The sequence below is a fragment of the Denticeps clupeoides genome, chromosome 6, assembly GCF_900700375.1.
Source record: "Denticeps clupeoides chromosome 6, fDenClu1.1, whole genome shotgun sequence".
Classification (NCBI taxonomy): domain Eukaryota; kingdom Metazoa; phylum Chordata; class Actinopteri; order Clupeiformes; family Denticipitidae; genus Denticeps; species Denticeps clupeoides.
Window position 1 is genome coordinate 25,260,826 of NC_041712.1, and position 15,965 is coordinate 25,276,790.

Sequence of the window (15,965 nt, forward strand, 5' to 3'; positions counted from 1 at the left end):
GTTCCAGCACGTTCCGCATTCTCTTCTAATGTAACCATCATTGTGTTATTATGAAGGATCACGTCAGCATAATAACTGGAATGAAAAGTAGTGGGCGGTGGCGGCCTAGCGGTTAAGGAAGCGGCCCCGTAGTCAGAAGGTTGCCGGTTTGAATCCCGACCTGCCAAGGTGCCACCGAGCAAAGCACACACAGCATGACCGACACCAAGCAACATGCTGAACCCATCAGCACGTGTGTGTTAAATAATGAGCAATGAATGGAAGCAGTAGGTCTATTTGATTACTGTGTGTGTGTGTGTGGAGGATTTATGGGATACGGTGAACTGAGAGGCCCTGAGGGAGGCGATGATGAACGTGAAAATGGAAACAGATTTGCTGGGTATGAAAGTGGCTCTTAATAACCTCAATGAAGGATGTTCAGTTTCTCCATGGTACACATGCGGAACCCGGGTGGAGAATTGATCTCGTGCTGCTCGGCAGATGATCACTTCAGATCAGGCAGCGGTCCCCACAAGACGATGAGTTCCAGCCGGTCACGTGACCTTGAGACCATCATCGTTCTGCGGACGGTGGCTTCACCATCGCCTCTGTCCTGATCAGAGGAGACCCTCAGGATGGAGGAAGTGACATCCTGAGGGGGGTCTAGATGAGAACCACATGACTCGTCTGTAAGTGGCAGTAAGGCCGACGCCCTTCGGTGTGGGACTCCGTCAGCACCCCGCCCTCACGCTCCCTGTCTTTGTTTTCAGACGTCTGAGAGGAAAAAGCAACAAAAAAGGGCAAAAAAAAGACGAGGTGCAGCCACACAATGAATCAAGGCCCCCGAGACCGAGGGGGAGGGGCTTAAAAACCCCTGAACCAGGAGAAACCGGGTCGAGTAAACAGCGAGAACTTCCTGTCCTCCAGACGAGTCAGACAACACACACACCGGCGGTCAAAGACAAACTCCTGCCCACAGATGTCACCAGCGATTACATCACTGCTGAGTCCTGTAAGCCACAGTCAGTGGGTTGTGTGTGTGTGTGTGTGCGTGTGTAGAATCGCTATTTCTGTTGGAACCAAACATCGTCACAAATACCGGAAAACCTGAACACCGGGAGAAATGGGATTTAAAAAGCTGATCTTTAGGTTAAGTTTAGGGTTGGGTTCAGGTTTGGAAAAGTGTGTGTGTGTGTGCCGCCACAGACCCTGTTTTCGTTTCTCATTGTCTTGGGCCAGAACAAACACAGCTCAGCCATTCTCTTTCTGTCTGTGTGTGTGTGGGTGTGTGTGTGTGTGTGTGTGCATTGCACATTTCAGCAATGGAACTAAATAAAGCCAGACATCAAAGGTGGGGTAAAAATATGGTGGGAAAGAATCCATTTTAGGGGGTCCAGACACAGGGACTTCCAAGGACACGGTGACAATTGATGACAAAAACAGTTTCCACGCAGCTGCAGCTCAGCAGCCGGTCTTCGCCACAAAGACGTGGAGACAAGAACGTACCGACCCAACATCTGACCGCGGCGAAGATCGGCAGTTCTAATTATTACAATTAAGGGCCAACACAACTAATTACTGTGAAGATTACAGACCTGGTCGATATTTAAAAAAAAACTCAAACGCCGCCCAGCCAATCACAACGCAGGGTCAGAAGAGCGGAACAGGGGGAGGAACGGGGTGTAACACACTCACTTAGAACCCGCAGGGTCCTGCACCTTCAGACAGGCAGGTATAGGAGGGCGGGGCCACCTCACCATGGCGACGGCACGGGTGCCCACAGCCCCCACGTCAGCGCTGTTTATGTTTATCGGAGGGATGTGTCGACGTGCACACACACACACACAGAGTGTGTTTTGATCAAAACAAACATTTACACATGCAAATACACCCTAATGCCCCATTAATGAGCCCCGAATAACAATGTGCGTCCCCACAATGACGCTCACCAATGACATGCGTGACGGGCCACTAATGAGAAAAGTCAATTTCCCCAGACATCTGTTCCCTTTCAGTAAACCTCGAAACAAAGACACGCGCAAATGCACGCGTACAAGGCCGCCCCCAGCAGTGCATTATGGGCCGGAGAGTCAACACGCTCCCCTGGGACCACGGTGCGAGCGCCGACCATTGAGGACTTGTCATTTATTTCTAATTAAACACATATTTTGAGGCGAGGTTACCGTGACAACAGGACAGATGTGTAACGAGTGTGCCGCTGATGTGACCTCTCCGTCCCCGGTCTGGCGTCAGCCGGACAGACACCTTACTTTATCCGGCGCGGTCAATATTCACCGCGGCCCGGCGCTGGTCTAATAACACGCGTCCCCAGAGGAGCTTTATGTCACTTAGCCGCCGCGGCGCGGGCAGGTGGGGGGCGGAGACTCGGCACCTGATGAATTAGAGGTAAACAAAACTGAGCACGACAGGATGCGGATGAAACCGGGGATGCACTCACGTGCTTTCATGTAGCATGTGTGTGTGTGTGTGTGAGATTCATGGATCGATGCATGCAATTGCCTGCGTGCACCAGTGTGCATGTGTGTTTGTGTAGGTGTGTGTTTACGTCGCTGTACATGCGCGCGTGTGTGTGTGTGTGTACAGCTCCATGTGTGATGCATGCAATTTCCAGTGGGTCTGATGCCTGTTTGCATATATGTACTGTGTGTTTAAATCCGGGTGTGTGTGTGTGTGTGTGTGTGTGAGATGTATGTAATTTCCTGTGTGTCAGTGGGTCTGATGCCTGTTTGCATATATGTACCGTGTGTTTAAGTCCGTGTGTGTGTGTGTGTGATGTATGTAATTTCCTGTGCAGCTCAGACAGTGTGTGTGTGTGTGTGTGTGTGCTCAGGTTGACAGGGTTCTCCATCCTCCGATGTTAACGGGTAATTAGTCGGCGTCCTCGCCTCCCCGGCCACCGGTTCTTATTACAGGCGGCTGGATGCGCCGCTGTGACCTTTTCCCCGGCCGACATTAAGCTCAATTTGGAGCCTGTGAGCTCCTGCAGGCGGTGACCTTTTCCCCGCCCGTGGTCATGTGTGTATGGCGCCGGGGTCAAGCACGTCGAGTGCGGGGTGAAGAGCTGCAACGGTAACCGAAAAGGTCCGTTTATATAACTTCAGTGGCGCGGCTTGTGGCGGATTCGTGGATTTAATCGGATTGGAACAGAGCTGGTTGCTTCACGGTTGTGTGATGGCGGCCAGCCGCACCCGTGTGGCTACTACCTGGCGGCAGCATCGGCAGCTCGAACTTAGTCTAATCCCACCCTCGCCCCCATCAGACGCCTTCAGTCCCTGATTCCAGCGCGACCTTTCACCCAATTCCACATTTTCCTGCCCAGGTTCACGTTGATGAAAGTGGGGGTCTGTGCTGGTAACTTTAAGGTTGTTTTTGGAAAAAAAAGGCCCCGCCCCTTCCTGTCGGATGCCCCTCCTCCTCCAAAACCCCTCAGCAGTGATGACAGGCGGTGTTTAATTCAGGATCGGGCCGAGCTTTCACTGCCACACACGACTTTTTCCCTCCTCAGAGCACGTTATGAGTTGAAAAGACCGGTTCCCGGCTCGAAACGAAGAGGAACCTTCCTCATGGCCGACTTGGACAAATAGATTGAAGAAAAAGTCCAGAAAGTTCAGCTAATGCCGGTAAATGCGGTAAACACAGCAGTTAAAGCCTCTTACTGCATTCCAGCGAGCCGGGGCGGAGGAGATAAACACAGAACTCCAAGTCGAACAGCGGCCGGATGATGAAGCACTCAGCTCTCCAGCCTTTATCTGTCTGGGGTCAGTCTGAGCTGGACAGGGTCTACATGACCTTTACAAAGATGGTGGTTTCAGTCCAAAAACCAGCCGCGTACTAGAAACCAACACACACACACACACACACACACACAGGTAATCAGCTCACTGGCTGGTACTAACTGGCTGCTCACGTGGACATTAGTGTGAATACTGAGCAGGGCGAAGGTGAGGAGTGTGTGTGCACATGCTCTCTTTATCTCTCTCTCTCTCTCTCTCACACACACACACACACACACACATTCTCTGACCGAACAGAACAGAAGTGTTATTTCTACCAGGCCTTGTGGGCGAGATGATGATGTTCTGCAGCACTAGACCCCATGAGCAGGACCACAGCATGCTTTAGATCTTGGAATCTGATCAAATGGCAGCTTTAAGTGGCCCTGAAGAGATATTGTGTGCAAGAGCTCAGTATCTACATCTTCATCATCATCACTCTGCCCCGCTCCTGTTAGAACCAGAACGTTTACATCTTCTGAACCGGAGACGCTCTACTCTGCCCCGCTCCTGTTAGAACCAGAACGTTTACATCTTCTGAACCGGAGACGCTCTAGTCTGCACGGTGTCATGTCCAGAACTAGTCAGGTCCAGATCTCCCAAATCCAGAATGTCCTTCAGGAAAGAACCCAGTGGCTGACTGCCCAGAGGTTCCACCATGACAGAGGGAGGGAGGCCAACAGAAAAATACATGTTTGGGTCGATGACCTCTGACCCTTACCGGATAGCCTTCTGTTTTCTTCTGGCACCACTTCAGTAGAGCGTTGCGCTTCGACCCGCCGTACTCCCGCGCCAGAGCAGCTAAAGGGTCTTTTCTTTCCACGCTGACACCAGGGGATGAGAGAGAGGGAGGGGTTCAGACAAGATGTTTTTATGTGTGTGTGTAAATGCACGTGTCGAGCTGATAATCATTTTTAAAAACACACTATGCACACACAGTGTTGCCCGAGGCCGGTGCTGCTCCTAGGAGGCCACGCCCTGAGGGAGAGAGTGTGTGGAGGTCATCCGAGGTCATGGGAAGACCAGGAGACCCCTGGGTCGTTGCACCGACCTCTCATGACACGGCCTCCCTGCGTGGAGGGAGCTTGTGATGCCGCCGAGGAGTCCATCATCATCACGCGCTCACACACACACTGATTGTAATAATCGTGTATTAAATGTTTTATAATCGTGTTGCTGAAATTTTGTTTTCTACCTGCAACTCGACGTGACTCCACACACACACACAGAGCACAACGTTCCCATGAAGTCTGTTTGGAGGAGCTGTGACCCAGTGAGGACTGTGTGTGTTTGCGTTTGTGTGTGTGTGAGTGTGTGTGTGTACATGTGTGTGTCTACCTCAGTTTGCTGTTATGCCTGTTGCAGTTGAAAGCGTTTCTGCTTCTCAGAACAGCTGGGGACTTGATGACCGACTCGAGAGATGGACTCTTCCTCATGAGAGAGGGGGGCTTCAGATCTTCAGCTGGGGAATGTAGAGACACACACACACATACACACCCGGGCTACTGTAACACAGTCACCATAAACACCTGGTGTAACCAGCGTCCATCACGAAGACCTGATCTCATTCTCATGATTCTCTATAACCCACCCCGCCCAGAAGATATTTTCCCACACAGAAGCAGAAGACTTTCCTCCAGAAAGGTGTGACCTTAGTATGCAGGCCAGCTGATATCTGCCCCTCTGATCTCCTTCTGGGTACAAACTTCATGATGTTCTTCTCAGAATTGACACCTGACTGCTGCTGGGCCATGAGGGACATTCCACACAGGAGCCTCCAGCACCTTACCTGGATAAGAGAAATCTGCCACGTTGATCCGTCTCTCCAGGGGGTTCACAAGTGGCTTGATGGAGGAAAGCCTCTAAATGAATAAAACGACCATGAGATCAAACACGGGCTGTTTTTGCGGGAATGTTGAAATGAAACATACACCATACAGGGTAATGTAGCGGGGGAATTCTGGGAGCTGTAGTCGGTGGATGGAGAGGTGCATTGTGGGATTTGAAGTACCTGCATGGGAGAGACGGCTGCAGCAGGCGCGGTGCGGACAGGTATCCCGCTCAGGGGGCTGCGGGTGGAGGACATCTGCACCGGGCTGGCGGGGGGACACATTTCTGGAGGGATACAATCGTTCGATTAAAAAATTAATCAATAGTCATTCATGTATTTATGAATTCACGACTAATACTGACGTTTAAAAGTAAAAAAAAAAAAACACGGAGCGACGTCACTTCACTCACTCACGCCCGCAGACTAATATTCGGGTATAAGGGTCGTTTTGGGCGAAATTGGGATTCGCACATGAAATTAAATCTCCTGATCGGCAGAAGGATTAAATCATTTTATAAATAAAAAAAAACAACAACGACTTAATACTGAACAGTGGGTGGCAGAGATGCGCAAATTTAAATGTGTAGGGGGAAAAACTTTAAAATAGTTAAATAAAATTAAAAATAATTTGAATAAAATATTGTTTACTGTACTGTAGTCTATGTTAAATGTGATTAAAAAAATGAAATCAGCACAGATCGAAATATGGACTTTTTTTTTTTTACAAAAAAGTCTTCCGTCGATATGTTAATTTATGCCACTTACAAATACAGGTTATAAACGATAAGAGAGGGTGAAGACATTTTATCTGCCGCTTAAACGCACTACTTCCGGTCCCGCCCCCTGCCTGCGTCACGCTGGTGGGCGGGGTCACGGCGTCGCGCCCTCACTCTGAACTGGCGCGTCCAAGGACTCGATGAGCGACTTGACGTTGGCCGCAGCCTCGCCGCCTGGTGCATTGTGGGTGAAGTGCGGGCCGCCGTCCGCGTCTGGCCGCTCGTCGCTGCGGAGACATGAACAACACGTCACCTCAGAGGCATTCTGGGTAAATGGACGTTGGTGAGGACGTTGCAATGATTAAAACCCTCAGACTGCAGCAGAGGCGTGGTGGTGGAGCGATTTTATTCAGGTGGAACGTCACAGAACAGCAGAACAGCATTAACACACATAACATTAAATTACACACACGGCTACTATCCTGTTCCCCTACTGAGAACATTCCATCCCATCGTTCATCATTATGTTTTATTCATGTTTGATTTCACCACGTTCTCCAGAAACATCGAGCTCTGCTGCCACCTGCTGGTTGAAAACGGGACAGCAGAGGTTCCAGCAAGAGAAATGTCAACATTTGGTCGGTGTGAGGTCTCTCCAGAGGAAAATGTACTAAATGTGAGTTAAATGCTTCATGTGTGTTGATGTTAGCTTGTTTTTTTGACCAGTCACCTTTTAATCGTCACCTTTTAATATTTCCCATACACATGACCAATAAGGAATGGTTATTATTCCTATTTATTATAAATTTGGATAAATGTCATATTTTTGTACTGTATTGGTGTACCAGTCAGACGCTGACGTAAAAAACATTTATACTGTTTAATATACTGTCCAGCATGAATGAATTGGTTCTTTAACCATCTCACCGTGCCCTGTTACTGTTAAATGTATAAAAAATAAAAAAAACCCTGAACATTTAAAACAGGACAAAAAAAAAAAGTCAGAAGAAGTGAGGAGAACGTGAGCAACCGCCTCCTGGTTTATAAAAGTGTCATTCGGGTTTGTCAAGGCACCGTCAGGAGACGTGAAACTGGACCGGACGCCTTCATCAGACATGGTCATTTACATCATCATCATCATCATTTCACACGAGAACACTGATCAGAGTCGTCGGCGGCGTCCCTCCTATCGACCCTCTACTGCAGTCTTGCTCTCGAACGTGGATCCGTTGGCGGTTCTAGAACAGAGAGGAGAAAGTGTGATGTAATGAACGCGGCCGCTGGTTGGCTTTTCGCCGGGATCATGCACTTCTCCGGTAAAAACATGGCCTCTGAATCAGGAACATGTTTTTATGGGTTTGGGGTGTTAAACCGCTCAGAAAACGTACCCTGCTCTCGCCCGTACGCGGCCACTGAGGCCAGGCCAGAGGTGAGAGGTCGCGTTTCGAGCATCAGCCAATCAAAATGCGCACGTGTGAGAGCAGGGTGACGGTCAGAGCTGCAGTTCCACTCATCAACCAGCCGATGGCGCTAAATGCAAAATGGACAAGCAAACAAAACCCTGCAGCGAGAAGGTCAGGCAGGTCAGCTGAAGCAGAAGCAGTGCACTGATCATCTTCCGATCATCCCAACATTCAGCCGCCGCCGTCAGGACACTCACCTGGGTTTTACATAAAGGTGGCCGAGGCGGAGCAAAGTCCCAGGCTGCTGGGGCGGGCGGGGTCCCGTGTTTGGGGAAGCTAATCTGGTGGCGATCTAGCTGGCTTCCACTTTATTAGGTGAACAAAGAACCGTGAAGCAAACATGTTGGATGAAGGGAACTTGGGTGTTTTGTGTGCGGAGGTCTACGCCGATCTTCACCACATTTACATTATATTTGGCAGACGTTAAACATCCGTCACCGGGATCCCTCGTTTGGTTCACTAGGACCGGATCTGTAGGAACCGTTCACAACCCGACCGTTTCTTTTTTAATTATACAAAGTGTACTTAATCGATATGAATAATTTTCCTGTAAAGCTGCACGCAGGGCATCAGGAACTCATTCATCAGCAGATCGAACACACACACACACACACACACACACAGTTCAGGATAAAGCCTCTGGCTGTGTGTATAGATCCCAGATGAAGGGATAATATGATAATAATAATAATATTAAAAAGCTCCTGCACACACTGGCAAGCTGGGAAAAGAACAGAGTACAAACAGACTGCAGGAGCTGGGCGGAGTGGGCGGGGTTTCGGAGGTAAACCGGACCGATCCAGAAAGGTTTTCCAAAATCCCTGCGTCTCTAAATCCTGAAAGCCGGAGATCAGTAGTGATCGGATGGAGTGATGATGGGGGGTCAACTCGGGTGGATCATGTGATCGGAACCCTGATAAGCAGGAACGATCAGCAGGGACAATGGGAAACCGCGGGTGAAACTGAGTGGCCAGATAGGGACAGTGGAAAGGGGCGTGTCCGGACCGGCCCGGTGGGCGTACCTGTGGCCCTGCAGCTGCTGCAGCTCGGCGACCAGCCGGCTGCTGCGTTCCTGCTCTTCCTGCAGACGCCTGCGCAGCATCCGCAGCTCCTGCTGGGCCTCCACCTTCAGGTCGTTGGCCACGACCACCGCCGTCTGCAGGTCGGCCTGAAAATGGCGCCACTCTTCCGCGTCGTCCTTAACAAAAAAAACACGCAGGAGCATAAAAACCTGCAGACAGCGTCATGTTGGGGACGACGGTGTCCTCAGTCCCACCTTCATCTGTTTGCTGAGGACCTTCAGCTGCTTCTCCTGCTCCCCCTTCTGCTCCTCCAGCCTCCTCAGCTGGTCTGATGGAGAAACGAGAGGAGATCTTGTCTCTCAGGACTAAAAATATACGGTTTACCAGACTGTGAATTCTGTGTGTGTGTGTGTGTGTGTGTGTGTGGTGGAGCGTCATACTCTCCAGGTCCAGCACCGTCTGCTTGGTGTGGAGGTGGACGGCGCGGTGCTGCTCCACCTGGTCCTCCAGCTCGAAGACGGTCTCCTTCAGGTCCCTGACCTGGACGTCGGCCTGCAGCCGCTGCTGCTCCAGGGCGGAGACGCTGCCGCTGAGCTCCTGCTGCCGGCGTTCGGATCCTTCCTGCAGCTGCCGCAGCTCCTCCTGCGCCTGCGCACACACACACACAGACGCGCACGTGTAAACCCGCAGATACGCGAAGTCACGTGCACAAGGAACACCGACGAGAGGGAACCTTCCACGTCCCAACCACTGCGGGCGGATCTGCGGTGCGGAACAGAATCGACTTCTTCATATTGACGCTGCTCGGTGAGTTCCTGGTTAAAATGTCGTGCCGGCAGCGACTGTGGCCGCCTGATCTGAGTACAGCTGCGTTCGACTGACGCGGTTTACTGTTTCTGAATAAAATAGAAAAGTGTGTATCAGGTCGTCCATGTGAAATTTTTCTGTTGTTGCTCTACAGTAATGTTGGCAAAATGTCACATGGTTCTCACCCCTCGGTTGGATCTCAATCATTGGAGCAACTGCACCGCGCCAGCGGTGGCCTAGCGGTCAAGGAAGCGGCCCCGTGATCACAAGGTTGCCGGTTCGAATCCCGATCGTCCCCACACACTGCTCCCCGGGCGCCTGTCGCCAAGTGTCATGGTTAAATGCAGAGGACACGTTTCACTGTGTGCACCATGAGCTGTGCTGCAGTGTATGACAATGACAATCACTTCACTAATCACTGTGTTTCCAGTGGTTTACTCAATCATCTACACCTACATACTTCCACACTCGCCACCGAGCTGGAGCACCGTCAGTGGATCTCCAGCTTCCTTACCGGGAGACCACAGGCAGCCTCCATCACTCTCAGCACCGGAGTCCCCCAGGAAGATCGTGAAGGACCTCAGCCTGTTCTCTCCGCTGCGATCAGGGAAGTCCAACACAGAGAGGATGAGGAGGAGCTTCTTCCCGCAGGCCATACGAGCTCTCAACACCCACGACACTAATACACTTTCAATCACTTCTGGACTCAATCCCCCTGATTTAGCACAAATTTTCACTTTACTTTACACACCTACCTGTTACACATATTTTATATTCGCAAAACCATTTCACTGCATATCATACCGTGTATGAGTGAATTTGAAGGCTGTATGGAAACAGGAGACGTGCTGGAGCGTTTACAGAACGTGACTGTAAAGACACGCCAGACCACACGACTAACCGGACCGTCCAGCTGCTTCTACAACTCCACCAGCACCATCACAGCCAACACGGCGACTTTACGATCGTGTGTTGGACCAGGTGAGGGTTTCACACCAACAAAGCCCATCCTCCCAGAGACACATGGTTCCATCACAAGAACAGACATCTGCTTTCCCCACAGGGCTACTAGAAGGACCCGACTGCTCCAAGGACACGGTAGGTCTGCTGGGTGGAGCGTGAACATCAGCCCAGAAGATAATTACTTTGATGGACAGTGAGGGAGATTTCTGGCAAACCTGAAAGACCAGGACCAGAGGGGTGCTGGAGACCGTCCCAGAAACCTACGGGTGACAAGGCAGGATGGTGGGAAGGAACTCCAGAATTCCAGGTTAAATACGCGTAACGGAGGTGGCGGCGTTCAAACGAATCGCGATGCAGATGTGCATGCAGATGCATAATCCATTATTTCATGCCGACATTGTTTTGTGATTTTGTAGATGTAAAGTAGCGCCGGTAGAGACTGTCCATGGGGACTTTTCCAAACGCCAACGCGTTTTCACCGTCTTTCTAGCTGCATTTGATTAACGTTCAACTGATGTTCAATGATGCGGGATTTTGGTATAAACCCGTCGTGCGGCACGTTTCAGCTGGTCTGAACGCTCGAGTGGACGCCTGACGCCACGAATGCCAGAAAACCGGCTGTATCCGACGTCCTCAGCGCTCATCCCGTGTCGTGTTTAAAACATCACGTGGAGAAATGTAGAGAAATTGATGGAACTCTCATGACGCATCGATAATCATCTGTGGGGACGATACCGGTGCTCAGTGGATTCGCCAAGAAATGAAACCTTTTACATTTACAAATAAAAGAATGCAGATGTTCCTCCTGTTAAGATCGATGATGGTGATGATCATGTCATAGACGACGGCCCTGCCATTTATTGCAGAATGTACAGTACTGGGATATCATTGTTATTATGGTCCCCCCGAACCGGGGACACGTCCTTAACTGCTAGGCCACCGCTGCCCCTTTGTGGGGTTTTCATCTGGGGTTTTTGGGGACATATCTGACCGGCGAACGTCCGATTTCTGGAGCCTTTTGCTCTTTTTACATTTACTGCATTTACCAGACGGCCTTATCCAGAGCAACTTCCACCCAGTAGTTACAGGGACAGTCCCCCCCCGGGAGACACTCAGGGTTAAGTGTCCTGCTCAGGGACACAATGGTAGTAAGTGGGGTTTGAACCTGGGTCTTCTGGTTCGTAGGAGAGTGTGTTACCCGCTAGGCTACTACCACCCAGTAGTTACAGGGACAGTCCCCCCCTGGGAGACACTCAGGGTTAAGTGTCCTGCTCAGGGACACAATGGTAGTAAGTGGGGTTTGAACCTGGGTCTTCTGGTTCGTAGGAGAGTGTGCCCCACCTTGAGGAGGAGTCCCTGGGACCGCTCCGTCTCGCTGTGGGCCTGCTGGACCTCCTGCCGCAGCTCGGAGCAGGACACCTCCAGCCGGTCCCTCTCCGAATGGGCGGCTTTCAGCAGCTCCCGAAGCTCGTCGCTGTTGCTGGCGCGCCGCACCGTCTCCAGCTCCACCACCTTCTGTTTCTCCATCTCCACCTGGGCCTTCAGGCGTCCGGCCTCCATCTGCAGGGCCTCCACGGCGGCTCGCTGCTCCTCTGCAGCCTTGGAGGCCTCGGCTGTCGCATCCTTCTGCTTCTCCACCTGAGCTCGCAACTGGTCTCTGTCCTCCCGCAGGGCGTGGACCTGCCGAAGACAGAAACCTCAACTCGAACCTCCTACCCATAGTCCTTCCAGAACGTGCCACTCACTCAACACTTATACCCACCTCTCCCTGCACCTCCTGCTGCTCCTGCTCCAGCGCCCTCAGGCTGCCCGTCAGCTGCTGCTGGATGTCCACCAGCTTCTCCCTCTCGAAGCGGGAGCTCTCCACCAGCTCGGCGCAGCGCTGCTCCAGGTCGGCCGTGCGGGCGGAGCGCGCCTCCTCCGCCTCCTGGTCGTGGAGCCGGCGCAGGAGGCCCTCGTTCTTCTGGGCGAGGAGCTCGATGCGCTCGCGCTGCTGCTGCATGGACGTCTGGAAGAGGCTCTTCTCCTCGGCCAGGCGCTCGTTCTCCGCCGTCAGCTCCTGCACCACCTGCTGCTGGTCGGCCAGCTCCTGCAGTGTGGCCTGCAGCTCCTCCGCTGTGCTGTGGTGGCTCTCCTCCATCCTCTGGATCTTCTTGCTCAGGCGCTCCACAGACAGCTCGTCGTGAGCCGCGTTTCCCGCGCCGCTGCCCACAGAGTTGGACCGAGACGGGATCTTCTCGAACTCCGACGAGTCTGGAGAGGGTGAGGGCGAGCCCTTGGTGACGTCACTGCTGGAGGAGCTGGACATCTTGTTCCTGCCTACGTTGTTATCTGGGTGGACTCCGTTGATGGAGGGTGTGGTTGGGCTGGTGTTGCCATGGCTTTCCAGGGAGATCAGCTTCTGCTTGAGGGACTGGTTCTCGTCACGAAGTGCCGCGAGTTCACGTTGGAAACGTCCGTTCTTTTCCTTCAGTTCTCCTACCAGGGCCTGAGGGTCTGGGGCCATCTCCAGTTCACCCTTTGGAGATCCTGCTTCTGGGGGCGTGGCTTTTCCCCGACACCGCTGGAGCTCCATGCGCAGCTTGCTGATCTCAAACTCCTTGGATTTGGCTTCGGCCAGCAGCTCTTTGACCTGACACTCCAGCAGGGCTCGGTCTGCACCATCGGCCTCCTGCCTGGGCTTCGTGGTCCCTCGCTTGGCCAGAGTGGCCAGGCTGGACGTGCTGGCGCTGGGGACCAGCTTCTTGGGGACTGACGTCCTTAACTGGTCCCGTAGGGACAGCCGGTCCCTGGAGATGGTGGACGTGGAGTCTCTAGGAGCAGGTATCCCCGACTTCTTTGTTGTGGAGACGCCTGGAAAGCAAAACCAAGAAATTAAACCTTTTACATTTACAAATAAAAGAATGCAGATGTTCCTCCTGTCATGATTCTGCCATATCTACTGGGATATGATTTTTATTATGGTCCCCGTGTCCCTGCGCCTTTCTGTGTCTGCAGGATGGAAGTTCTGCTTCTGGTCAGATGTTACAGATGCAGGGTTTCTCTGGTTTGATGACAACGCAGCTCCTCTGTTCCATTCACACTCGGCGTGATGAGAACGGGTGCCCGGCCTTTATGAACTGACCGCCAGAGCACCACGGATCTGCATCATGCCTCTTTGCTCTTTAGATGTGCGGCCGTGGTCGGTGCAGAGACGCCACGCGTACGGTCAAAGGGGTCATTGTTGATTCTGGTGCGATCAGCACCAACACGAACGCCCACCAACCCTCGGCATGGAGAACGTTCCAGCACAGAGGAGCAGGGGGGTTACAAAGCGAGCGCTGTGTTCGGGACAAACCCAGCAGGCGCATTCAGAGATACAGAGTGAACAGCAGCTTTGTCTGCGCTACACACACACACACACACACACACACACCTTTTCATTCAGACAGAGTCTCTCCGTCCACCAGCGATGCATACCAGCACAGCGGTTTACAGATCTGCATGCACCAAAGCACCGAAGTCCACCAACGGACACGTCCCCCGCCACCAGCATCGTCATTAAAAATCCATAATCTCCGCTCTTTACATTTCACACGCATAACAGCAGCCGACAGAACCAGGCCACGCGCTTTTAAAAAATGCATCTTCAGCGGCGACCTCCGCTCGTACTGAGCAGCGTTTCGCAGATATTTACTCAGCGTGGGGAATTTCAGGATTCGTACTGGTTCTTCCTACGAGGATCTCAGGAGGCATCTGTATGAATTCATAAAACAAGCGGACCTTCAGTTTAAAAAACGAATGAGGGGGGAAGAGGAGGAGAAAAAGTTCTTTTCCATCGACGTGATGAACGTGGGACATCTCTCCTTCCTCCAAGCTTATATATATATATATAGGGTGGTAGTAGCCTAGTGGGTAACACACTCGCCTATGAACCAGAAGACCCAGGTTTGAACCCCACTTACTTCCATCGTGTCCCTGAGCAGGACACTTAACCCTGAGTGTCTCCAGGGGGGGACTGTCCCTGTAATACTGATTGTAAGTCGCTCTGGATAAGGGCGTCTGGTAAATGCTGTAAATGTAAATGTATATCCTCCTAACCAGAGGGTCATCTTCATAAAAAGAATCATGAGAAACGCTGACTTGAACCCCGGTATACGTTGCTTTTTCACGCAGCACCAGCTGGTGGAAGGAACCATCCTTCTCCCGCCTGTCTGCTGAGAAGACCGATGTGATAACGTAGCCTGGAGTATTAATGGACCGGTGACAGACGGGCCTACACCAGGATGATAAAATTCGGTCCCTCCTCGGTTCCACCAAATGCAAAATGTCACGAGGCCCCTGGGCCACGGCAGAGCTAAACTTTGCCTTTTTTGGTTGAAATTGAGGTTCGGCAGAACGAAGCCAACACTGGCGGCCAAGAGCAACATGGCCGACTGTGAGTCAGGGTGAAGAGGAGCCGAGGCTATCGCACGTCTGCACACTTCCCCTCGCTGAGCAGGTCCAGCCGAGAGGTGGGAATTTTCCAGCGTTCCCGGTGACGGCCCAATCCATTCGCTTGTTCTTCCTGCTTCTCCGGGGTCGACTGGCCTTCATTTTATAACAGAGATTTGGAGGAACATTTCTAGTGGTTGCAGAATTCTGGGAAGGGCGTGGCCATCCTGGTTCAGGAAGTCCCAGCAAAGACGGCCACACGTTTTCCACTTATCTGGACACGGGTGAAAAACAGGCGTGGCTTTTCTCTTCGGGTTTCCTGTTGTCCGCTGGTCAGCGGGCAGGACGGTACCAGCACCTCTTAAAAACATTTCCGTCTGCGTCATCGGGGAGAAGGAGGGTGACCTGGTCAGTGGCATCATGAAATGTCCATAGATGTCTAAACCCCTGTCCCCTGTCGAAGCCGAATTTCACATGAAGTTAATCATCTAATAAAGGAGCGATGGAGAATCCTCCGGGATGAACCAGGTTTTTAGTCGGGACGAGACATTTACACCATCGTGTTTGCAAGGTGCGGCCCGCTTTAATACAGCTGCCATGTAGAGGACAAATAAAATTACCAAAAAACAAACAGATCTCAGTAAAAGTTATTGCCACACGTACGAATCAATGAGAATATGCTGCAGTCGCCACCCGACACCATCCAACTCCGTCTGGGAGGAACATGCAGCCATGTCCATCTTACTGGTTCTTCCACATCATTCATATTCAGGGAAAAATCTAATTGCCTGGGAATTGAATTATCCACATATGCATCCTAATGAGTTCATTACCCAGTTGTATGAGGCTCGTCTAGATTACGAAGGAATAAGTCACGTGACCGCTGTAGTCCCATCATCCTCTGAAGAGCACTGGGACATCATTCTGTGCACAGATGATTGGCTTGTGTCTTAAAAGCTTAAGATGATCCCCCCAAA

The 15,965-nt window shown here is 51.7% G+C and overlaps 1 protein-coding gene and 2 long non-coding RNA genes across 15 annotated transcripts in view; 2 read left to right on the forward strand and 1 right to left on the reverse strand.

Annotated features, from left to right (window-relative positions):
* The window catches only part of specc1 (sperm antigen with calponin homology and coiled-coil domains 1), a 37,626-nt gene that overhangs the window by 4,883 nt on the left and 16,778 nt on the right, over positions 1 to 15,965 (reverse strand). For 10 of the 12 annotated variants that reach the window (XM_028982768.1, XM_028982769.1, XM_028982767.1 and 7 more), the window contains 10 exons: positions 12,338 to 13,428; positions 11,917 to 12,255; positions 9,246 to 9,453; positions 9,060 to 9,133; positions 8,806 to 8,981; positions 6,495 to 6,607; positions 5,785 to 5,888; positions 5,563 to 5,635; positions 5,112 to 5,235; positions 4,495 to 4,597 (listed from right to left, as the gene is read on the reverse strand). In XM_028982768.1, coding sequence (XP_028838601.1) covers positions 4,495 to 4,597; positions 5,112 to 5,235; positions 5,563 to 5,635; positions 5,785 to 5,888; positions 6,495 to 6,607; positions 8,806 to 8,981; positions 9,060 to 9,133; positions 9,246 to 9,453; positions 11,917 to 12,255; positions 12,338 to 13,428 — 2,405 coding nt within the window. Of the gene's footprint in view, positions 1 to 4,494; positions 4,598 to 5,111; positions 5,236 to 5,562; positions 5,636 to 5,784; positions 5,889 to 6,429; positions 6,608 to 6,705; positions 7,559 to 8,805; positions 8,982 to 9,059; positions 9,134 to 9,245; positions 9,454 to 11,916; positions 12,256 to 12,337; positions 13,429 to 15,965 lie in introns of those variants that run through there. The other 2 variants (XM_028982778.1, XM_028982779.1) reach the window with 2 other exon arrangements.
* On the forward strand, positions 26 to 4,897 carry LOC114792031 (uncharacterized). Its single transcript, XR_003750079.1, has 3 exons — positions 26 to 668; positions 750 to 991; positions 3,667 to 4,897. It is a non-coding gene; the product is annotated as an uncharacterized LOC114792031 (long non-coding RNA).
* On the forward strand, positions 6,476 to 10,306 carry LOC114792030 (uncharacterized). 2 transcript variants are annotated; one of them, XR_003750077.1, is made up of 3 exons: positions 6,476 to 6,733; positions 6,882 to 9,612; positions 9,767 to 10,306. It is a non-coding gene; the product is annotated as an uncharacterized LOC114792030 (long non-coding RNA). The 2 variants fall into 2 exon arrangements; XR_003750078.1 differs by having other exon boundaries at positions 6,476 to 6,649.